The sequence below is a fragment of the Neopsephotus bourkii genome, unplaced genomic scaffold (assembly GCF_033783945.1).
Source record: "Neopsephotus bourkii isolate Nb327-2 ecotype Australia unplaced genomic scaffold, CSIRO-AGI_Nbou_v1 NB_719, whole genome shotgun sequence".
Lineage (NCBI taxonomy): Eukaryota > Metazoa > Chordata > Aves > Psittaciformes > Psittacidae > Neopsephotus > Neopsephotus bourkii.
Genome location: NW_026901218.1, coordinates 2,178,593 through 2,200,507, shown reverse-complemented (window position 1 = coordinate 2,200,507; position 21,915 = coordinate 2,178,593). Strand labels below are relative to the sequence as shown.

Genomic DNA, 21,915 nt, shown 5'->3' with positions numbered 1-21,915 from the left:
GAAATAATCAGCATTTTGCATAAAAATGAGTACAAAAGCAGCTCAAAAGAGATGAATACACAGTTATGCTGGTATGGTGGTGCCCAACTCCGCCAGCACAGCACAGCAATGCCACGTCAGCTCTTCTCTTGCCTATGAAATATTAAGCAGTGGGTTTCCCTCCCAGCAGGCACAGCGTGCTGCAAGCTCTGCACAGGCAGGGCTGGTAACCGGTGCGGTGACACGGGAGATTAAAGCGCTGCAATTACTCATCTTGGCTCTAATGAGGGGAACCTGAGTTCTCTCCTGGCCTGGGGGAAGCTCATCATCTTGATTTTAATTTTGTCACTTCACCATTTAAACGGTTTCCAGCGTTTGCATGTTCATTTATACCACTGCGACTTCAGAAAGAACAACCACCTGAGTAATTATAGCGGGCAAAACAGTAACAAAATACAAGGGAGTCAGCAATTCATTAAAATTGAGAGAATGCAATGTTAGAAACTTTCCTAGCTTGAGGAAAAAAGGAGAGGCTTTTTCTAAACTGGCACAGAGCCCATGTCCTCATTAGGATTCGTGTTCCACTCACAGCAATAAGCTAATGGTATCGCTTTTATCTTCAGCGTCACAGCACCAGTTCCTGTCCTCACCCAGATGATAGTGCTAACATGGCAAAAAGGAGGGGAAAAGAAACTTCAGGCTAATGCTGACCAGGCCAGGTATCAAACTGGAACCTGGATATGGATGGAAGTTGGAAACATTCATGTCTATTCATAAATGCTACTTCAGAGACAGCCAAGCTCGCAAATGGCTTCATGAGGCTCAAGTATCACCAATGAAACTCTAATCAATAAATAAGCAATCAAGACAACATAATGAAGGAATAGCATTACCTATGCCATGGTCTGAAAAGGAATCACAATATGGGACAGATGCGTAAGAGTAGTGTAAGATAATACACCTTTGATCCAACATGCCTTTGAAAGCAGGAAACAAAAGGATGTTCTCATATGTCTTACCCACTAATTCAACATATAAATCACAAAAAAATATGATCCAGATGGGCTTCAATGAAGGAAACCAATTAACATAGACAGTCTTACCATCTGACACATTAGTTGTAATAATAAAAACCAAGCAACACGGTCAAACAATAATGCTTTGTATTATATCTGCCATTTCTAATTAGCTTCTGCATCCTCCTCAAGGAAAAAAGACTACCAGCAAGCACTTTGATTCCCAGAGGAAAAACAACTTCTAAACTTCATGTACACAGAGCAGAGACTATGGATGAAGCTGATCTATCTGCGTTCCCTTGGGATGTGCTTGGGACTAATGGGTTTTGCATAGTCCACATCTGGTTGCACAATTAGACTCAGAAAATGTTTCCTTTCAGTTGCATCGCCACTGTAACTGCTGCAGACCTGGAATGCCAATGGCCGAGTGCTCCTAGAAAGCCTTACCTACCTCCATGGGCTTGGAATAATCAGAATGATTTGGGCTTTGCTCTGCAGGATAGGGTTTTGTAGAAAGGTTTTTCCTTTCTACAGCCTTCCTAGAAATTCTGCTGTTCAAAGGAAGTACAGTATTTCTGGCACAGACCTCCCAGCATCAGGCAATTAGGGTTGCATCAGACAGACAGAAGCTGAACTACGATTAGTATTACAAATTAAAAGCTCCACCATGCATACATGTACAGTTACTGTTTGAGAGGGCGAATCCCAACTATGAGGACTTTTTTAGCATGTGTTGGCAAGGGGGACTCAGCTTTATCACCTTGGATCAACTGGATCCTTCAAAATCTACCCATGAAAATCCTTTTCAGCATGTGACTGAACTTTGGAATTCCTGGGCAGGAGGCAGGCTGCATCACAACTTGGAAAGGCTCAGTTTGGAAACTCTTCTTCCTTTACAAAACAGTAAAGGAAAGGCTGTGGGAATTCTGCTAATGCCATCATACCCAGGAAGGCCAGGGAACAGAAGTTCCTCATTGCAATGAATAAAAATCACTTGGAAAATTACATTTCATTATTAGGATTAACACTAAACCTATCCAATATAGGAATTTATTTTGCACAGCATTCAGAAAGTCTGACCTAAATTCTGAAAGACAGTCTCCCTCCCTCCCGCCCCTCCAATTTTAAAGTAGAAAAAAATCAGTATTCCAACCAATTGAAAAGGAAACAAAGAATATTTAAAACCAAGAAAATTTATTTTTTAGGAATTTGCTTTTTTCCCCCCAACTAAAACAGCTTCCACTCATCAAGCCGGCATCGAATGGCCTTGGCATTGTACGAAAGTACTTCCACTTCTCTGTTTCTGACAGACATGAAGGTCTGGGCTCCTTTGCCACCTCCACTCCCTGAAATTTCAAAAGAGGAGCTGCCTGGCTCTGGTACTTCCCAAGTGCTGCTTCTGCCACCCAGAAATATGTTTCGAAAGTATTGCCAACTGAGACAGACAGGGCAGCATGACAATGTTTGGGTCTTTACTCCATGTGTTCAGGGGTGGCCCCTTGTGAGAAATCACAGCTACATCAAGCCAAAAGCTGTTGGAAAAGCTCATTAAGATTAAAAAATCTCTGTCTCATAGAACATCCAACGTACAGGTTCAGAACTGAGAGACAAAAAATGGCTTCTAATTCTCATGTGATGGGGCAGCTGGAGAAGGGAAGTGATAACCAAAGGATCTGTTCAGGGTTTGTTAACAACATCCCTTTGTGCTTTGGAAGCCCTTTCCCACCTCCTGAAAAGTATAAGTTGTCTAAATCTGCATTTTGACCAATTTTGAGAAGCTGGGGACTGAATCAAGTTCTTGCAAGACCCAGCTCACAAAACAACCATTTCTGCCCCCAAGTGCAGCTCCCCTCAACCTGCTCACATCCACACGTCATGCTCTGAAAGGGCTTATCTGCCTCCTAACAGGCAAAGGTAATCCCAAGATAACATCTGTTTTATCTCACCACGAAAAACCTTGAATACAGAGTGAAAAGTATCAACAAACTCTATTGACACAGAAAACATTGTGCTGAGGAGAGAGAGAGGGACCTAGGACTACCAGTCACAAGCCAAGACCCAACTGCATAGGGCTTCACAGCACCCACAGTGCCGGGACCCTAACTGCTACCTCAAGGCATGTCCTTGCTGCAGGCAGTCACCCAGCATCATGCTCTGAGCACAGCCACGTTCACAGGGTGCTGTGCCGAAGCCAACACCTTGCTCCTGGTGTGGCACAGCTCTATGCTGTGGTAACTGAGCACTGTTAGACATGGGCTGGGCCAGGTCCAGCTGGCTCCTGCAGAAGCAGAGCAAACACACTGCTGTTTGCACAGATCTATGTAGATATCCCATTAAAACAAGGCAAGGGAGCGCACTGGAATACAGGTAGAGAGAAGGTCCTATGTGTGCAAAGAATAGCAATGAAAGCACTGAGGCTCCCAAAAATGCTGCTACTTGTTTGTAAGCATCATGGGAAAGAAAAGATTTGGAGGACAATGAGGTCACTTTGAGGATATTCACAAGGAGATCCTCCCACACATGAAAAGCTTATGGGAGAAATGAGAAAAGTGGCTGTTTGCAACTTAACCCATGGGACATGAGAGCTGGCAACGGTAGCAAAGCTGAGCTCAGAGCTGACATTGCAAAAGCACATAACAGATGATAGATAGAGTGCTGCAAGGGCCGGAAGGGCCTTGAAAGTGATATGTTCACTGAAGGAAACATTGCCCTATTTCACAGTCATCTCAAGCTACAGCAATACATTCTGATTTTATTTTTTTTTTAGAGAACATAAGCACATGTTTTTCCACTCACCTCAACAGGGAACCTCTTGCCATTGATGCTGTGCTCGGAGCCAGCCGATCCGTTGCTTTGACCCCAGTGAAATTCCACCTTCTCTGCCTTGAATCTGCCTGGCAACCCGGCACCACTGATAAAATAATCGTCCTTCAGCAGGATAGCAACTGCACACATGGAACAACGAGAAACACGGTCTTAGCACAGCTTTTCAGAGGCATTTAGTTTCTGCTCATTATATTCAAACACTTCTTCTAATGCAAGTAAAATGTCAGGTCACCATTTTCCTTTTTACAGGGATTGGTTTAAAAAAGCCTACAAGTAATGCTGGCTAATTATGACAGTGATTATGAAACTATGCAGACTACAGAAAATCCCGAAGTCCAAATTTCCCAAAGACTTTTTGCCCTCCTTATTGGACTTTGATTAAAATTTAAATGTCAAGCTCCATCAAAATCTGTTTAATGCGTTTCCAGACAGTAATGGCTACCACGGTCCTTGGCCTTACAAACCTCTGAAGGTCTGTAGGTCACAAGTTAGGAAAAAAAATGGATCTTCTGTTTGTTGGATTGCCTCTATTTTGTTGGAGCAGGGGGAATCCTGTGCCCTGTCCCACCTCTATAGCTACCCATGGTGGGTACTTCCCTTAGGCTCCCTGCTCCTCCTTTCTGTAAAATGGGAAGAGTGATAATAATGTCTCTGAGACCCACTCGTGAGGCATCCTCCATAAGAACTGGGGTTTATTACAGTAACTCTGACATTATTATGTGATTCAATAAGGGTCAAGAGGATCTTCTTTGTATTTTCTTTTCATGTCAAAACCCTTTGTGTTTTATGTGACAATAAAAGCCCTAGGTCCAAACAGAGGGCAAAATCGTGTGGTGAAAGCAGGCACAAGTTACAGAGGAGGTCTGTGGTCCAACCAAGAACTGAAGCCAGCTTTCACAAAATTCCTGTCTGCTGCTCTCACTACAGGATCATCTGCCTTTCTAGCATCCCCTATTTGCAACTCACACAATTCCTAAAAATTCCTCCCTACAAAATCCTTTCTTCTCATCCCTTACAAAACTGTTGCTTAAAAACAGAACTAGATATAGAATTTTGTTCTTGTAAAAGCCATTACAGACCCACAGCTCACTGTGCCCAGAATCCTGCAATTGAAGTTTTTGGGTTGGTTTTGTTGAGTTCTTTTTAATGGGAATAGCATAATCCACAAGGATTTCTCTGTGTTCTCAAGCCAAGTGTGCCATCAGAACGGGAACATTAATACAAATCCAATTTTATTATGTAAGAGGGAGGATTTTATTTACTGTGGAAAAAACCCCAAAGTATATCATCGTGAAATGAAAGTTATTCCTCTGCGGGTGAACCAGTGGCAGCTTTGCTGTGGGACAAGCTTTCTGCTGCCCCCTGTGAGTACAGCCAGTTGGCTACGGCAGCCTCATCTCAGGTGCAATTGCACCATGTAGACACATCTCAACTCTAAATTGTTTATTTTAAAACCATCTAAATGTTAAATTGCAGATGTTCAGATGTTTCTAAATTGTGTCAGCAACATCACAGGGTTTATTTTTAAATCCACGATTTCTGGTTTTGCATCAAATTGTTTGGGTAGGATGATGGACAGTGCAGGACTGGCTACAGGATACCGCCTGTTTCAGCCAGGGTACTACTGGTAGTTACTGTCTTACACCAAATCTTTGAAAGCACCACTGCTCTCTTCCTCCCTTAAAGAATTCTCAATGAGCTCAGCAGTATTTTAAATGCTGGAAATCTCACCCAATTGGTTATAAATTCCATAGATAAAATTGTAGGAGATGAGGAATACAGGAAAGCAGATTCGGGTGCATCTGTTAAAAACCTCTGTGGGGATTCAGTTGCATCTAATAAATATTTGATAGTTCCTAAATCATTTATGGCTCTGTCAGGGGTCATTTTACTTGTTTTAGATGAATAATTAAAAGGATAATTAGGAGGATGTACAATCTGAAATGTTCATCTAATTGTTCATTTTACAGTATTTCTTACACTGCTGAGCTGCACAACACGTGTTCCCATCACCTTCCTATCTTAACAGCATCCCCTTATTGCCAGCGATTCAGGGGTTGCCCTCCCATATCACCTCTAGTATTCAGGTCTGAATTGAGCAAAGATCACCTTATAGGGCTTTGGGAGGCACTGCTTTTATCCAATGACTTCTACGGAGTGCACAGCAAGGAAACAGCCCCCCAAAACCCACTGACTAAAAACCCCTATTTAACTGAGATTACAAAACCAAAGAAAGGGGTGCACGGCCACCAGGATCACAACTGCATGATGCCATTTGCAGGATCAGGGATGGAACTGTATGCTCATCACTGTCGTGAGAGCAAAAACAAACCTGGATACAAAGCAGCTCTTTCCCTGCCTTAGCAGAGCAGATCTGATGGTCAGGACCAGCCAGCGTGATGCACATCACGTAGGAAAAGTAGTTAACAAAAACATAACCTCTGGCAGAAATTTGAGTAGGTTTCTCTAAGTGGAAGGGGTTTTTAGAAGTTCTCAGTGACCTAAAAAGAGGTAAAGTGGCAATGCCTGTGTACTGCTCACAAAGGTACTGCTCCCATGGGCGCTCTTCCCACAGGGCAGGTTGGGTTTGAAGAAGCCTCATCAGCCTCAGGCCCAGCTGACACCATGTAACACTTAATTGTACAGTGGCACAAATGAAAACAACTAATGCAAATACAGCTATGAAGTGTGCTAAAACTCTCCAAGGGATCTTCACCACTTGGGAACCAGCTACTATGGTGATGAAATAGTAGAACCCACGTTAGGGCCTTTGCCAGTTGCACAAAAACATTTCTAGTTGAAACAGGGGCTTGACAAATCCAGTTCCATTTCTGAATGAAATACTGTTTTGTGTACATTGTCTGCCCTTTACCTGGTATGGGACTAGGGAGGTGGAAACAAGAAAAAGCACAGCAAATCTACAGAGCTTTACCTTTTAACATTTCAGAGCATAAAAAAAACTAATTGTTCTAGCCTAAAAAAAAATAAATTACTGGGTCCAACAGCAATAACAATAACCTGAGTAACACATTTCCTGCCAGTTAATGAGCATCAAGGTTAAGGGCCTTTGGCTTTCCCATCAGACCCCTGTCTCTTTTAACCAGTCATTAATTGCTTAGAAATGCCCTCTACATCCGTCACCATTGCTCAAACAGATATTCAGTTTACTGTCTCTGTCAGTCTGCAATATGAAGGTCTCATGTGGCCATCTGCTCCAAGACTCTGCTGCCAAAATACATTGCAATTTATGGCACAGCCTGCCTCTACGTTCTACCCACAAGCCAAAACATCCTACTTGGGTTGCTGCTCTACCACTTACCACCTCAAAAATCAGTCCCAGGCAAGTTTCTTCAACAGGTCAGGAAACCAAGAAAAGGACTTGATAAAATAAGGAAGGAGTTAAGAGCTCAGCAGAAGTAATGGGGGATGACAGCAAGGCAAAAAGGGTCTTCACGTTACCAGGAAAAGGCCATAAGTTACCATGAAAAGTGACAGTTACTGCTGCTCTGCGAAGCAATAACATGTCAGCAAAAATCCATACCCCAATGGGTGAGGAAATCAAATATAGCAGCAGTGCTAAAATCACCCAGCAGAGAAGAGGGAGGATACAGCTTTCATTGCCAACTGTGTGGAGACTGGAAAATCTGCTGGCATGTTTCAGTTCAATAGAACAAGGTTCTGGCTTGTACCAGCAACAGTGCGGCCAGCAGGACCAGGGCAGTGATAGATCCCCTGTACTGGGCACTGGTGAGGCTGCATCTCAAATCCTGTGTTCAGTTCTGGGCCCCTCACTACAAGAGAGACATGGAGGTGCTGGAGCAGGTCCAGAGAAGGGCAATGGAGCTGGTGAAGGGCCTGGAGCACAAGTGTGATGGGGAACAGCTGAGGGACCTGGGGGGTTTAGTCTGGAGAAGGCTCAAGGGGGACCTTATCTGCTCCCTACAACTGCCTGAAATAGTTCAATAGCAATAGGACAAGAGGAAATAAGACTCAAATTGCACCAGGGGAGGTTTAGGTTGGATCTTAGGAAATACTTCTTCACCAAAAGGTTTGTCAAGCACTGGAACAGGCTGCCCAGGGAGGTGGTGGAGTCACCATCCCTGAAGGTAATTAAAAGACATGTAGATAGGGCACTGAAGGACATGGTTTAGTGATGGACTTGGCAGTGCTGGGTTAATGGTTGGACTCAATGATCTTAAAGGTCTTTTGCAACCTAAATAAGTCTATGATTCTAACACAGTTTCCTGTTATATGTACAGCAATATGCTCCTATTACACATACAGTACAGCATTACCATCTTTCTTAGAATAGCACCATCATTTTTCTGTGGTATTTCTAATTATATTTATTGCTGGTTACTACAAACACCCCTCTGTGATCAAAAGGGCAGGGTGCATAACATGAATAGATTAATTGAGCATCAAATTTCCATAGCTTCAACCCTGCCTGAACCTCACACCGATACAAAGGGTAACAAAGTCAGGATTTCAAAGCAAACAGGAGCCATTTCTTAGTGAAGCTGAGAAAAAAAAAACAAACTCAGTAATGCATCAAAATACCAAGCTATGCTTGGTGGTGGTTTACATTAACTGGCTGTGCTTTGGGGTGACAGAAAGCAGGATCACAGCCTGTCACTCCATCTCATCTGAGGGGCAATGACTACCAACTCCTGCTGAGATCCTGAATTGCTGGAACTGGATCTGAAGTGCTTGCTGGACTCTTAAGTTGTGGCTCAGACCTAAAGTCCCCCTGGAAGCAATGGGTGTATCTGAGGTCATGCTGCAATCACAGCTGTGTTGCAGACTCCTGGAGCAGGTACATGCCCTGGGTTTTGCTAGCAGCCCACTGAGCAGGGACACATTACATAAAGCACTATAGGGAGATGTGTGTCGAATGTTAATAAAGACAAAAATATACTTCCAATAAATAAAATTGAATTAATTAGTGGTTTAATTCACTTTCCCAAAAAAGATATGACCTTGTCAAATGAAGAGGGTAGCCTTAAATTTCTGCTTTTTACATTTTTAGAATTAAAAAGTAATCAAATGCATGTGGCTTTGCACATAAATCAAACTTGACCTTTCAGTGAACTGTTTTGGTAAAAATAAGCAATGCTCTTGACTGTTCTTTTCTCTAAAAGCCAGAACAGACAAGGCAGACGAGGAGTCAGTTCAGAAAAGAACACACAGCTATAATCATAGCAGAAACACATTAGTGAGCCCCCACTACTCTGAGCAGTTATTGCTCTTTCTTCTCAAAAACTTTCCAGTTTCTAAGACTTCCCCTTTCCTTCCCCCTGAGCCTTGCATCTCAGCATTCTTTTGGATTAGATTTTATGGCCTCCTAAAGCGGGTAATTCAAGGTTACACCTTGAAACTCTTATACAGCCTTTTATTCTAAGGAACAACTGACTACCAAGAGAATTATTTTATACTAAAAAAAACAACCCCAACTAAACCCCCTTAAAATCAATCTGCAGAACTAGCTTTGCACAGAATGCAGAGGCACAGATAGGTAGCTGCTGCTGCTGGAAAATTATATTAAAGGGAAAAAAAAAGGCAGCAAAAATCAAACAACAGAAGAATTAAAATGGAAGAGAATTGAACATGGCTTGAATTTTTAACTGACTGCAGGCAGGTTATGGAGACAAAGAGACAAGAACATACCCGTTTTTCCTGTGTTTTTCATCCAAGTCTTGTTTGAAGATTCATTGTCAAAACCATCCAGCTGCAGCTCTTGATACTCATCTCCAATGTGGGCCTGATGGTCTACGATGTTTATGGGAGACTGGTGAGACCCTCCGCACTTCTGGCTGGAAGTAACCCAGTGCTCAGGACCAGAGTTACCTGTTAAAACATACCAATGCCAGTTAACATTCCAGCGGCTCAACAGTTTGGGATCACTCTTAAGGAAGAGGTTGAAGCAATTCAGCTGCCCAGGTTACTTCATCGCAGGTACGCTTCTTGCCTAAGACTTCTAAGCTTATGAGGAGCTTGAAATCCATAAGCTTTGTGCAGTTATCCAACTTTGCCTCTGGCAGTAATGAACAATGGCCTTTTTTTTTTTTTTTACTTCCTATTCTATAAAACTATCCATGACTTCCAAGTTGCCCTCGTGCATGTTATCGATTAGCATGGTGTTATAGGAACTCTCCTAAAGCTCCAGCCTTAATACATTATGATATAGTTGACCTTTTCTCATGAGACAAATAACTTCACCCCTACCAATTAACTCATGTTTGTGCATTACTCTGCTACGATATGATCTTTATTAATGATCGCATTTCTTTTGAAGGTTTTGAAGCCATAAAAGATAAAAAGAAAGAATTAAGCTAAGTGTATGTTAGCCAATTTGAAGAAAATAAGGGAAAAAACAATTACTTTGGACGGAGGAAGTAAAAAGGACAATGGCCCGCCAAAAAATCACTGTAACTTTCTTTTGTTATTAGCTTGCTTTTTCTACTAGCACATTCTGTTCTCAGCTCATGTAAACTACTCTCTCAAAACAAGTCAAGTCAAATGGTAAATGAAAAGCTCCAAGGACTGATGGCAATGTCTTGCATATGGACACATCAAAGTCATCCGTATTACATGACAGCTAGGCAAAAGCAAACACAGAGCCAAACAGTCACCTCTCCTCCCCTCACACACCTTCACTCTTTTTTTTTTTCTTTCATTTAAAAAAACTGCAGGGATAAGTTTAAAGCCACAGAAGTTTCTGTATTTTGTGAGCCCATCACTAGCCACTGTTGAAGGTCAGTAGGAGTGGAGAATGCTACAGCTGCAAAGAGGAATTACATTGAAATGCTTCTGTCCCCAGCACATCGGGGTCTTCACAGTCTCAGCGTAACACTTTAAAGTCTTTTTTTAGTAGTCTAAAAACTACTGGATATCACACTACTGTTACCACAGCTATCCACCCAACTCGCAGGCACAGGAAAAGGAGTGCATCCTGCTCTGGTTCTGGAGCTTTCCCAGCTCCAGATTACTTTTTGGTCTATTTATGAGTCCTCAGCCCCCAAGTTGTGTAACCAAGTTTCACAACAGGACTGCACCAGCACTGCTGCTGGGAGAAGGAAAGCAGCAGTGTCTTGTGGTGTGGCAGTGGAGCTGCAAGGGACAGTAACACAAACATCACTCCATCTGCCAGGGGTTGTCCACCTCAGCCCTAACTCACCCTGCCCATTTGGTGAGGTTCTCCAGCATGAACAGTCAATAATACGTAAAAATAAAAGGTTTCAGGCACATTCCAGCTCTAGATGCACTGTAACACCAGGAACCCTCAGCAGCACACCTTGCAGCACACCTCTGGCTGCAGTAGGATCTCCAGTGAATTTCAGATTTTTTTTATGACCTCCCTTTCCAACTCTTAAATTGTATTAATAGAGACGAAGAGATTATCTTCCTACGAGTGCAAACAGTGGTTTAAGCTCCTGAAACAATAGCACAGAGCTCTTGTCAAGCACTTTTCGCTCATGGTTCTTGAAGTGCTTTACAGCAGGGATCAGCAATGCTATTCTCATATAAAGACAGGGAAATTGATGGCCTGAGAAGGGAAGCAATTTGCCCAAGCTCATCTACCTAAACCAAAGTGCAGCCCAGAGCTGAACTCTGCCCTCCCAAGACCCCTGATGTCATACCTGTATCATACTTCTGAACTACATAGCATATCTGTTCAATAACTAGACAGCAGCAAATCATGCACCAATATGTATTTTTCACCCTTTCATCTGAGAAGCGGTATGTAAATTCAATTTGTATGTAAATTCAATTAGTGCCATCCAAACCCAGCAGCTGTAAAGGCCAGCTCCTTTGGCCACTGGGTTTTAATCTGTCTAGCTGTAAAATGCATTCTTCCTATCTTCCCATGGGCTAAAGCAGGACACTTAATCAATAGCAAGATGTTGTGCTATACTCATCGCACACAAATGCTCTATGAGTCAAAACAACAACAAGAAAGTGTTTTACTTTCAACTACAATTAGGGAAAACTGCAACATCCTTTAAAAATCATTTACATTATCTGCCCAGGTTAAAAATCAGTTTCGTTTATCTCACAACTCAACTTGTACTGTCAGCAAAAGCCACTTTCAGTTAATTTCCCAATATACCACAACCAAGAAGAACAGAATTATAAAAACCCTACATAAGGAAAACCAGACATGTTCCACTCAAACACAGGTATTTTTCCTGAAGCAGGATGTTCTCGGTAATTGGTTTGCAGTGCATTAATTGGCAATTCAGATTTACTTTTCATATAACCTTGCACTGACTCCACGAAATTTGGGAATTTGCTTTAAAACGTTTAGTGCTATACATAATCATCAAACCTGCCAGCTCCTGCTTTTTGGCTTTGTTGTAAACATGGAGCGAGCTTTCAAAATCACTCCGCTCAGAGAGGCTATCGCAGTGGTTTCAGCTGTGCATTCAAAAGGAGCTGTGTGCTCAAGTTTGTCTTTTTTAAGTATCCTGGTGTCAATGGGGAGATTTCTTTTTTTCCCTTAGAAGACAGATTCATTCTAACAGGGATTTCAGGGCTCCTTGCATGCATTCTGTCACAAATTTATTTGTATGTGTACTTAAAAAGTATAGCCAGCTCTCAGCCAATTTGCAGTGAAAACTGTCTTGTCAAAATGAATAAAATAAGCACACGGATAAAACAAACAAACAAACCACCGCATGGAATGAAAACCTCAAGTGACCCAGGTACCTGGACTGGCTCTTGCTGAAATGTAGTTTCTCACAGACCTTTAAAGGCTTTGTATCATTAAAAACCACTCCATTAATTTAATCTGCCTTTTTAAAAATTAATTTAACTTGCTTGGATTAATTTAATAGCAATACATCTCCTTCCATAAATACAGTCGCTTCACTTCCTTCTAAATCTATAATGTACAAAAAAAGTGCCTAGCAGTATCTGCTTTCTTCCTGTGATAGTATTAGTTTTCATGCATAAAATGTTTCTGTCCTGACGCTGAATTATTAAAGAAAAAATCTAATGCAATGAAACTCTCTCAGCCATTCAAACCCCCAACTTAGTGCTGGTGCTGTGACTTCAAGTCCTGACATCCCAAATTACAGTCGTAAGGGTAAGCTCTGATTTAGAGGTTCAAGACCTGCTCGTTAGAATCAGCACAGGATTTTATAAATGGCTAGGTTTTCCATTAATTTCCTTCACAAGTTTTTGATATGCAAATTATTACATGCAATATGACTGACACCATTATGGCAGCAACTCTAGACAGAAATAGAGGGCATGACCCGAACATCTCCAATCCCAGCAGCACAGGATCGGAGCCATCCTATGGTGAAGGCGGGTTAGGGTTAGGAGAAGAAAATGTTTGAGCTTGAGACCAAAGTAAATAAATTACATCCTAAACCCAGGAAAAAAAATAAGCTCCACAACCTATAAAGACTAATCAAGAACAGTGCAGAAGGATTAATTTATTCACTGGTAGCCATCAGAAGCTTTAGGCCTAACTGCCTGCTTTTTGCCACAGACATTCAAGTGCAGTTTTAATTGAAACTGATCTTCCACTACAGATTTCAAATTAATTCTTCTTCCAAGTGTCTCATGCTCCAGACATCCTTGCCTTGCAGAAAACCCTATATCATTAAAGGAGGAAATAGAACACTTTTTCTAAGCTTGCACGTATTGATTACCTATTCCTTCCATCAAAGCACAATTGCCATTCTGCACTGTATAAATCTCTTCAGCATTAGACACTTTATAAAGTACTGAGAATTATATCATTAATCATTTGCAGTTACACCTGTCTTGCTTTATTGAATTCTTTGTTTTTTAGAACTTTAAATAAATGCTTTTAAGTAAAAACATGACACTAAATAAAGACTCCATTTCACTTAAACCTAGTAAAAAAAAAAGTCCCATCATTCTGTGTGTGACATTTACCCATCTGAAACAGAGTAATTTACGGCTATTTGTGTTTCATTTTTCCAACAGTAAGCATGGTGCCTTTAATCAAATGAAATTTGGAATGAATTGGAATTGGCCTTTTAAGGGCTGACAAATCATTCTGTTTTCAAAAAAACAGAGTCCTCACCTGTGTTAGTAAATACTATATATTTCCACTGAGATGGTGGGAGAACCAGCAAGCAAAGGTAAACACCAGATAGCTCCATCCCGGAGCTGAAGTATTTGATGCAAGAGCAGCACAGAGAATGGACTGATAACTTTTGGCATCTTCACATACCACAGATTCGTTTGGGTTGGAAGGGACCTTAAAGCTCATCCAGTTCCAGCCCTCTGCCGTGCACAGGGACACCTTCCCCTAGAAGAGGTTGCTCCAAGCCCCTGTGTCCAACCTGGCCTTGAACACTGCCAGGGATGGGGCAGCCACAGCTTCTCTGGGCACCCTGTGCCAGCGCCTCAGCACCCTCACAGGGAAGAATGCCTTCCTGCTCAAAGCACAAGGCAAATAAAAAATATCAGAAAGGATTCCAGTGTTTAAAAGCCAAATCTCACCTGAAAGTCAATGCGGCCAGCCTCCGACACAGCTTCCAGAGGTATCTGGCTATTTCAGATGTGTGACAATACCACGGCATTCAGCACCAGTGGGCATACAAAGGGAAATTCCAGGCTTTTCTTACGGTGAAATACAACCAGTTACTAAGGATGGATGGAATGAAATAGCATTTCCTCTTCACACAAAAACCTTCCAACCTTTGCTTGCAACAGCTCTGATGGGTAGCTTAAAGACTTAAAAAGACCAACACAGGCAAGAACCTCTGCAAATTTTACAGGCTCTGGATAATAGGGATGCTTTTCTTTGCACAGACTGGCAGGTATGAACTGCCCAACCATCTCAGCATTTAGCTGAGTGAGACTAAAGTCGCAAATCTCTGCCTGAGTCTCTGTCATACTCAAACTGCTCCATCACAAGACAAATCTCAAGAAACACTGAAATGTCACCACGAGTACACAAAACCAGCTTCTTTCTTTCCCTACACTGAGAAAGAGCTCTTTCTCAGCTACCAAGCAATGAACTACAATAGCAGGCTAAATTTTCAAACAGGAAAAAGGATGTTTAAAACAAATACCAGTGAAATTCACTGCGGAACTGAGTGCATTTTAGCATCCTTCAAAAATGTCAGTCTGGGGCTTCTCTCTGTTAGCTGGGACAAGAAAAAAAACTGAAAAACTCTTACTTGATGCCATAAACTAAGACCTTACCATCGCTTTTTGCCATTCAAAAGCAAATGTATCAGTAAATCCAGGAAGGCACCAGAAAAGGTGTTTACACCTTTTGAGCTATGACAGGAGAACACGCACGTAACTGCAGATCCAGACCAGTTATAAAAACAGCCTCTTTTTACCCTCTCCTCTCACCTCCAATTCCCCCCCTAGCAAGAAGAAATAAAGTGAACCCCATAGGATGAAGCCTAATGACTGCATTTAGACATAAGGCAGAAAAGAATTATTTGAATGACATATCTCTTGTTGAATTATTTCCACAAAGCTGCAGTGGTAAAGGTATAGAAATCCCTTAAAGGGTTGATAGAAATCAGTGGCATCTTTCAGGGTCTTCCCATTGCAGAGAAGGCAGTGAGGCTGTTGAATCATTATATTAGGGGAAAAGTTTTACTCTCTTGCTCTAAAATGATGGCGCTATCAAAATCAAAGAGATGGAGAAGGAGAGCCTGTAGTTAAGAGTCCACAGTGCTGTTTTGAACAAAGATTCCAGTATTTCCTACCCTGGGGGAAAAGGGCTTTTAATTTTATTATTCTCTGTCATCACCCTGTTTAACGTGAGACACTCATGCTTGCAGAAAATTCCAATTACTGCTTGAAAAATAAGGCCAAATAACACGAGCAAGATCCTGAAGAGCTTGCTGAGACCCAAACAGGTCTAAGCATTATCTAGTCTGCAAGCACAGTACAGAAAAGAGTACACAAGATACGTGAGAGCCATAAAGAGACAAGAACAATCTTTCTGGAGAACTGGAAGAAAATGTCCCCAAGACAGATCTCTGATAAGGGGTATCTTAACCGGCAGTTGTTGGAACAAACATAAATACAGGAAGAGGGAATGAAAAGGGTTTGGGGGTTTAGATAACCTTTGAGCACCTGCTACCACCAACATCAGAAGCCCCGATGACTCCTTTCTGCACCCATGCCACCAGACCTACATAAGTGCCCAGCCCTGGGGCTGCAAAAGCAAAGCTGATCTTCAAAACTGATCCTGTCACTGATACTGTGTCACTGTCAAAACATGGCAAATGCAAAGAAAGGCTTTAAATCATGCTCCTAAACATAAACTGTCCTATAATGTCTGCAGCTTTTAAATCTGAAGACAAGAGCAAGGTGCACATTCTCCTTAAATTCTCATAGCCACAGATGCTACGTTTGTTGCTGGGTTCTTTAATTACACCTTATAACCTTCAATTATCTTTGGCAAATTTTTAACATGTATGTTACACATTATATATAGATGTTTTTATATATGTATGTTAACACGTTTTGAAAACCTTTGCATTCCTTAGTATATGTGTGAACATCTGTATTAAACAGTCACAAACACTGTGATGTTTTTAATATATATCCTTCCAAACACATACTTTCTGCATCCTAATTTTGTTCCTCAAAAAAAGTATGAAGCTGCCATGAATCTTGCATGAAGCTCCCACTGTACCTATCAACCTGTCAGTGGCACAAATGTATGATAAATAGCCAACACCAGGAAAAGCCAGGACCTTAAGACAAATGTTTCGGGAAGCTCACAATAAAGTGGAGTAAATGTAATTACTAAAACAAGCTTTTTCCATAAACATTTCAAGTTTTAGCATTTGTGAGCTGAATAATTTACCACCACACGAAAGTGAAAAAGGGACTAAGTTTAGCTTCACTGGCAACATAGTTTGGGGTTTTAAAGGGGTGTCTCACACAATAAACTCTTGATAGACACAACTAATGAGCTGTGGAGGTTTGTAACTCTAACATTTCAATATTATTTATATTGAGCACACAGAGGACAACAATATCAATGAAATTATCACGCAGAACTCACTGAGTGGGAGGATAAATTGTGGTCCAGGAAATGTCTGATGGTGGCAAGTGGTGGAGACAACATGCATCTACATCCTCTGTTTTTTCTCATTTTCTGCATTTTTAATAGCTGTACCTGATATCTCACACCATTCATTTCATAACTGTCTGAGGGCTTTTTAAAACTGCTCGCCTCTGAGCTGCATATAATAAATGAAGTGATAACTTACACACTATAAGGAGAAAACAGGAGATTAATTTCTATGAAGACACTGTAAATTACTTTTTTCTATTCCTATACTAGTTGAGTAAAGCTCCATGAAGGCAAGGGACAGACATAAAAATAGATTTTTTCCTAAATATAATTTTTCAAAGTATAAATCTTAATGGAAATTACTGAATTAAGATGTATTATGAATCAATGCAGTAGCTCAACGACAGCACTTTGTGTTACTGAGAGGAAGACATATATTTCTGTAATGGGCGACTCAGACAGGGCACGAGTGCCTTGGGCAGGTCATGTCCAGGACAACTTTCTGCACAGAAGGGTCTCTCTTTCACTATCCTTTTTTCCTGTACAGGGCAACAGCTGTATAATGATGGGCCTTGACAGCAGAAATACATATATTACTGTAGTGCCCAAGCACAGACATTCTTCCACATATACAGCAGAAAACAGCTCCTGCCTCAAAAAGCTTAGAAATGAACCGTGTAAGACAGAGGTGCAAGCAACCCAACATGAAGCACCTCAAATTTGAACATGTGCACCCCTCCTGGGCTATCCTCCCCTATTCTGCACCGTCCTTGCTTCATGTTTTCTTCTCCAAAGCAATCTGGATAATCCACTTGTACACCAGAAAGGTGACCAACCTTCCCAAGGAACAGAAGAGAATGGAAAAGCCAATTCTGCCAAAAGGCAAAGATAAAAGAAGAAATGAGTCTGGTTTTTCATGGGATTAAACGGATGAAGAAGGAAAACAGGCACTTGCAAAGCTGACGTAAACCATGGTTCCATCAGGGCTACTCCAAGGAGAATGAACAGCATGAATAAAGCTCTGAGAAAATACAACAGAGGAAAAAGAGGAAGAACTAGGCAGGAAACATTCCCACCCAGAAGCTGTTAGATGCCCTGTGGGCTTCGAGAAGATTTTCTTGAAAGAAGAGGAAGGAAGAGGGTCTGAATTTGGCTTGGTGCTAATTACAACATCCCTTGCCAACACCCAGAGCAGGCAAGAGCAGTGGGGCTGAGCAGGCGGCTTGCTGCTCTGTGCCTGTGACCCTATCACCGGATTGTGGGTGATGGTCCCCACAGGGCACAGCCCAAACTGCAACTGTGATTGGAGAGACCTGAGACAGCAGGAAGAGTGAGGCAAGAGGGAAACCTGCAAAAACAGCATGGTGGGCTAAGGAACCCTTTCATGGGGCTGTTTTGTCCTTAAAACAGAGATCTTGCGTTTTTTGAGGGCTTGATTGAGATCCTGCTGAAGCATCAAAGCTCCTGCGCTGCTGAACCTGCCCAGTGGCTCAGAGATGAACACTGAACAACAGTGACAGTAATAATCCATGACATTTAAGACAGGAAATCTCAAATTCCCATGTTGCTTCTCTGCCCACTTCCTTACCGTCAACAGCTCCATGCTGTTTCTCTCCCTTCCTTTATAAAACAGGGAAGTTCACCTCTCCCATCAGAACATCTGCAAGGATTGCGCAAAACTCGAGGAGAGCTGCAGAGATAAAGAGCAGACCAACTGTGCAAGACTCAACTGTCCCACTGTGGACCTCGCTGCCAGGCTGCCTGCAAAAAGGTCTGGGAAAAACACACTTCCAATTATTCCTCAAAGCACCACAGACTTGAATCCTACCGCTCCTCACATGTACCTTAATAGCCTTGATTTCACCAAAGCAACTGCTAACGTAAATGATGCCTCACTGTAACTTAATTACCTCAAATTTGGGTGGGGATGGGAACACAAAGTACCTTTTCTTGATTCCCATCTGTTCCTCCTAATGAACCAAAGGAGCCTTCCCCAGAGCTCTGCCTCTGAAAGCCGGCAGGAAAAAAAAAAACAAAGAAAAGGAGGAGGAAAGAAAGGAAAAAATTGTATATTTTTATTGAATTTTTGCAGGATGCAGGTTAATAAAACACCCACAGAGAGCACAGAGCAATATAGAAAGGGAATAAAGGGAAGGGTTGATATCAATAAAGCCTATCCAGAGGCTCTGGTGGAGTGAAAGTACTCATGATTTCGAAAGAAACCTGCTACAGAAATTATTTTCACTCGTTGCTTGGGCTCAGGTTTATAATTTACAATACACAGAAGTGTTCAAAGCAGATCCCAACCTGACCAGAAGACAGCCACCATACTAGGACCTTAATGTTTAATTATAACACAGACAATACTGCAGTCCCTGAAATCACTCATTAAGCATTGACAAGCACTGGCTCTGCTATGATATTTCCTTTTAAGGCGAAAATCAACTTTTACTCAGCTAAGTTCTTAATGGCATCCCTGTTACAACAGCCTTCTCAATCCAGCTGTCCCTTTCACTAATATGCACCAGTAAAATAGCTCCCGGGAGAGTTCCTGGGGGATTGCCAGCTTTTACTTAAGGACACATTGTGAACCCTGGCCTCAACTTCCATTAACATTCAGTCTATGTCTCTACCATTACTTTAAGAGCATCAGGAATTGGAATAAATAGGAAGACTATTAGCAGCCATAGTGTCCAGCCTGAGGTATTCTAGCAGACAGCACTGCTTCTGTAGCTGACAGAGAACACTTAGACCCATGTTTCTCATATTTGTTGTGTATCAGCCATTTCCAGAATGTTACGCTGAAGGGATTAAGCTATCCAAAACCAGCTTTAGTTTTCCAATTAGGAAAGTCCAGGGTTAAAAACTTGAATGCTCCTGCAGTGGATCTTATTCCATTGCTGGAACATCCTCCTGTCTGGATGGATGTTAGTGCTGGAGGAGAGCACTGGCAGTACTCCCCCTCCTGCCCTGCTGTCCCCTGTCCCTGCAGTATTCCCCAGCCAGGACGGATGGAGCCTCTTTCCTCCCTCCGGCACTGCTCTGCAGTGGGGAACCTGCACACTAACAGCTAAGCAGGTGCTGTGGGGAAAATCCAGCTGCTGCAAAGAGCTGGCAGCACAGCGACTGGGATGAGGGATGCAGCCGGGGTGAGCAGTGCGGGAGATTCACTCCTGCAGTACCACTGGTGCACGTTCAGACACTGAGTGAAACAGAGAGACAGAGAGAAAAAAAGAGAGAGAAAGAGAATAGAGGGAAACCAGGGAGAGAAAGAAAATAAGCAAACAAACAATAAAATAAATAAATAAATCTCGAATAAATGTTCTTTTCCCCAGCACTGCATGAAGATTTCAGTTAGTGATGGTCACCCCAGGCTGCAGCTTGCAGGCTTCAGGGCATGGCTTGTCACTGGGATGTATTTTCCTCAGGGCACGGTAAGAGCATCACCTGTGTCTTCCCCTCCCTGCCTGCAGCTTACACAGCTGCCTGCCCCCTGCAATGGGAGCATGTTCATGTACCGCCATCAAGGATGTTTGGGAGCAAGGCAGGTGCTTTCACAGCAATCCCTGCCTCTCTCACCCCAATGTGAGGAAGGCAGCAGCCAGCTTTGAACACACTTCCCTGTGCTGTTTAGTCACAGCAGCCCATGGTCACATATATAATAAAATGGAATCTGAAGTGTATCACTTAACTATGAGATCTGTAAGATACTGGATTTATATGGAGTCTGCAAAGCACATTAAACCATCATCATCATCGTGCCTTTTGAAGACAGCCATAATTATTCAGGCTGTTTTTCAATTTCATTGGTGCTTTTGAAAAACTACTTAATATTAGCAAGCCCTCACTAAAAACAATGTTTTGGTTGAGGGACAAATCTCTGTATCAGTACACAGCCATACCTGGCCTTATCTACATTAGCAATTCCCTGCTGATTGAGCGGATTCATTAACAACACAATCTCTGGCGACTGAAATGAAGTCTCATTCTTCGTATCACTGGTGCCTTGCTGTTTGCTTTTCCTTCACAGTATGCACACAAGTAATTAACTTACTATGCTCCGGTAGCTCCTGACACATTACTTGGCATAGAAAAATCCACCAGCAGGTAGTTAAGCATGCAAAATATTTTCAGTCAAATGAACTTCATAACAAAGCCCTACTTAGGAGAAACGTGGCTCTTTCCGATGCAACGCTAACACGCACCACACCGCCCGAACCAACAGGAGCTTCTTGAGGGATAAGAAGAAAAATACATCATTTTTATCAGCTTGGGTCAGTATATAGGAAGTTTCTTTAGGTGGGAAAACTGGCAAGCAGGAATGATGTTCACTGAAAGGATGACCATAGAGATCAACCTGAGTGGCCCTTGGGAAAGTCTGACATAACAAGGACACAGGATCCATATGGTATAGAGGAAGAAAGAGCGGCAAAAAGCCCAAAGCAAAGAGGAGATTCAATTCAGTGCAGCATTACTGAGATTACTGGTGCCTGGAAGCATGGAAGAACAGTGCATTTCAACTTTTATATCAAATAAAAAAGGTAACTTGCTATTTTCAGCAGAGAGTGCTTTTAACCCTTCAGTTAGTTCAATACAGTGAAAACTCTGTAAATAAAAACACACCCTACCTAAAAGACTCCATCTTAGGAACATGACTTGAACATTTCAAGTCATTTCAGTAATGCTAAGAAGTAAATCTGGAATAAAGTTATTCCTGTACTTATCTGTCTGTATGATGAGAGGTTATGATACAAACTGATGGTGACTTAGTCCCAAAGCAGCGTGGGGACAGTAGGCTGACCCCAGTGCAGACTGGTGAGATGAAATATGAAAGGCGGTCTTTGCCTGAAGTGGCAGGACTGGTACTGACTTTGATAACACCAGGCCAACTCCCTTGTGCATGCATATAAAATACCAAAGCCTTTGTGGGCTGCTCCTCTGATCTGATCCCACTCTAAACTATAACTTTAATTACCTTCAGTAATTAATGCCATGTTGGCGTAGTCTGCTGGTGTACAAAACATTACTTGCTCTACAGTCTCCTTCTTTTAAACC

The 21,915-nt window shown here is 42.1% G+C and overlaps 1 protein-coding gene across 3 annotated transcripts in view; it reads right to left on the bottom strand.

Annotated features, from left to right (window-relative positions):
• PTPRG (protein tyrosine phosphatase receptor type G) overlaps positions 1 to 21,915 on the bottom strand; it is a 404,332-nt gene that overhangs the window by 177,582 nt on the left and 204,835 nt on the right. For all 3 annotated transcript variants that reach the window (XM_061354220.1, XM_061354222.1, XM_061354221.1), the window contains exons 4-5: positions 9,489 to 9,668; positions 3,792 to 3,940 (exon numbers count right to left, since the gene is read on the bottom strand). In XM_061354220.1, the coding sequence (XP_061210204.1) occupies positions 3,792 to 3,940; positions 9,489 to 9,668 (329 nt within the window). The remainder of the gene's footprint in view (positions 1 to 3,791; positions 3,941 to 9,488; positions 9,669 to 21,915) is intronic.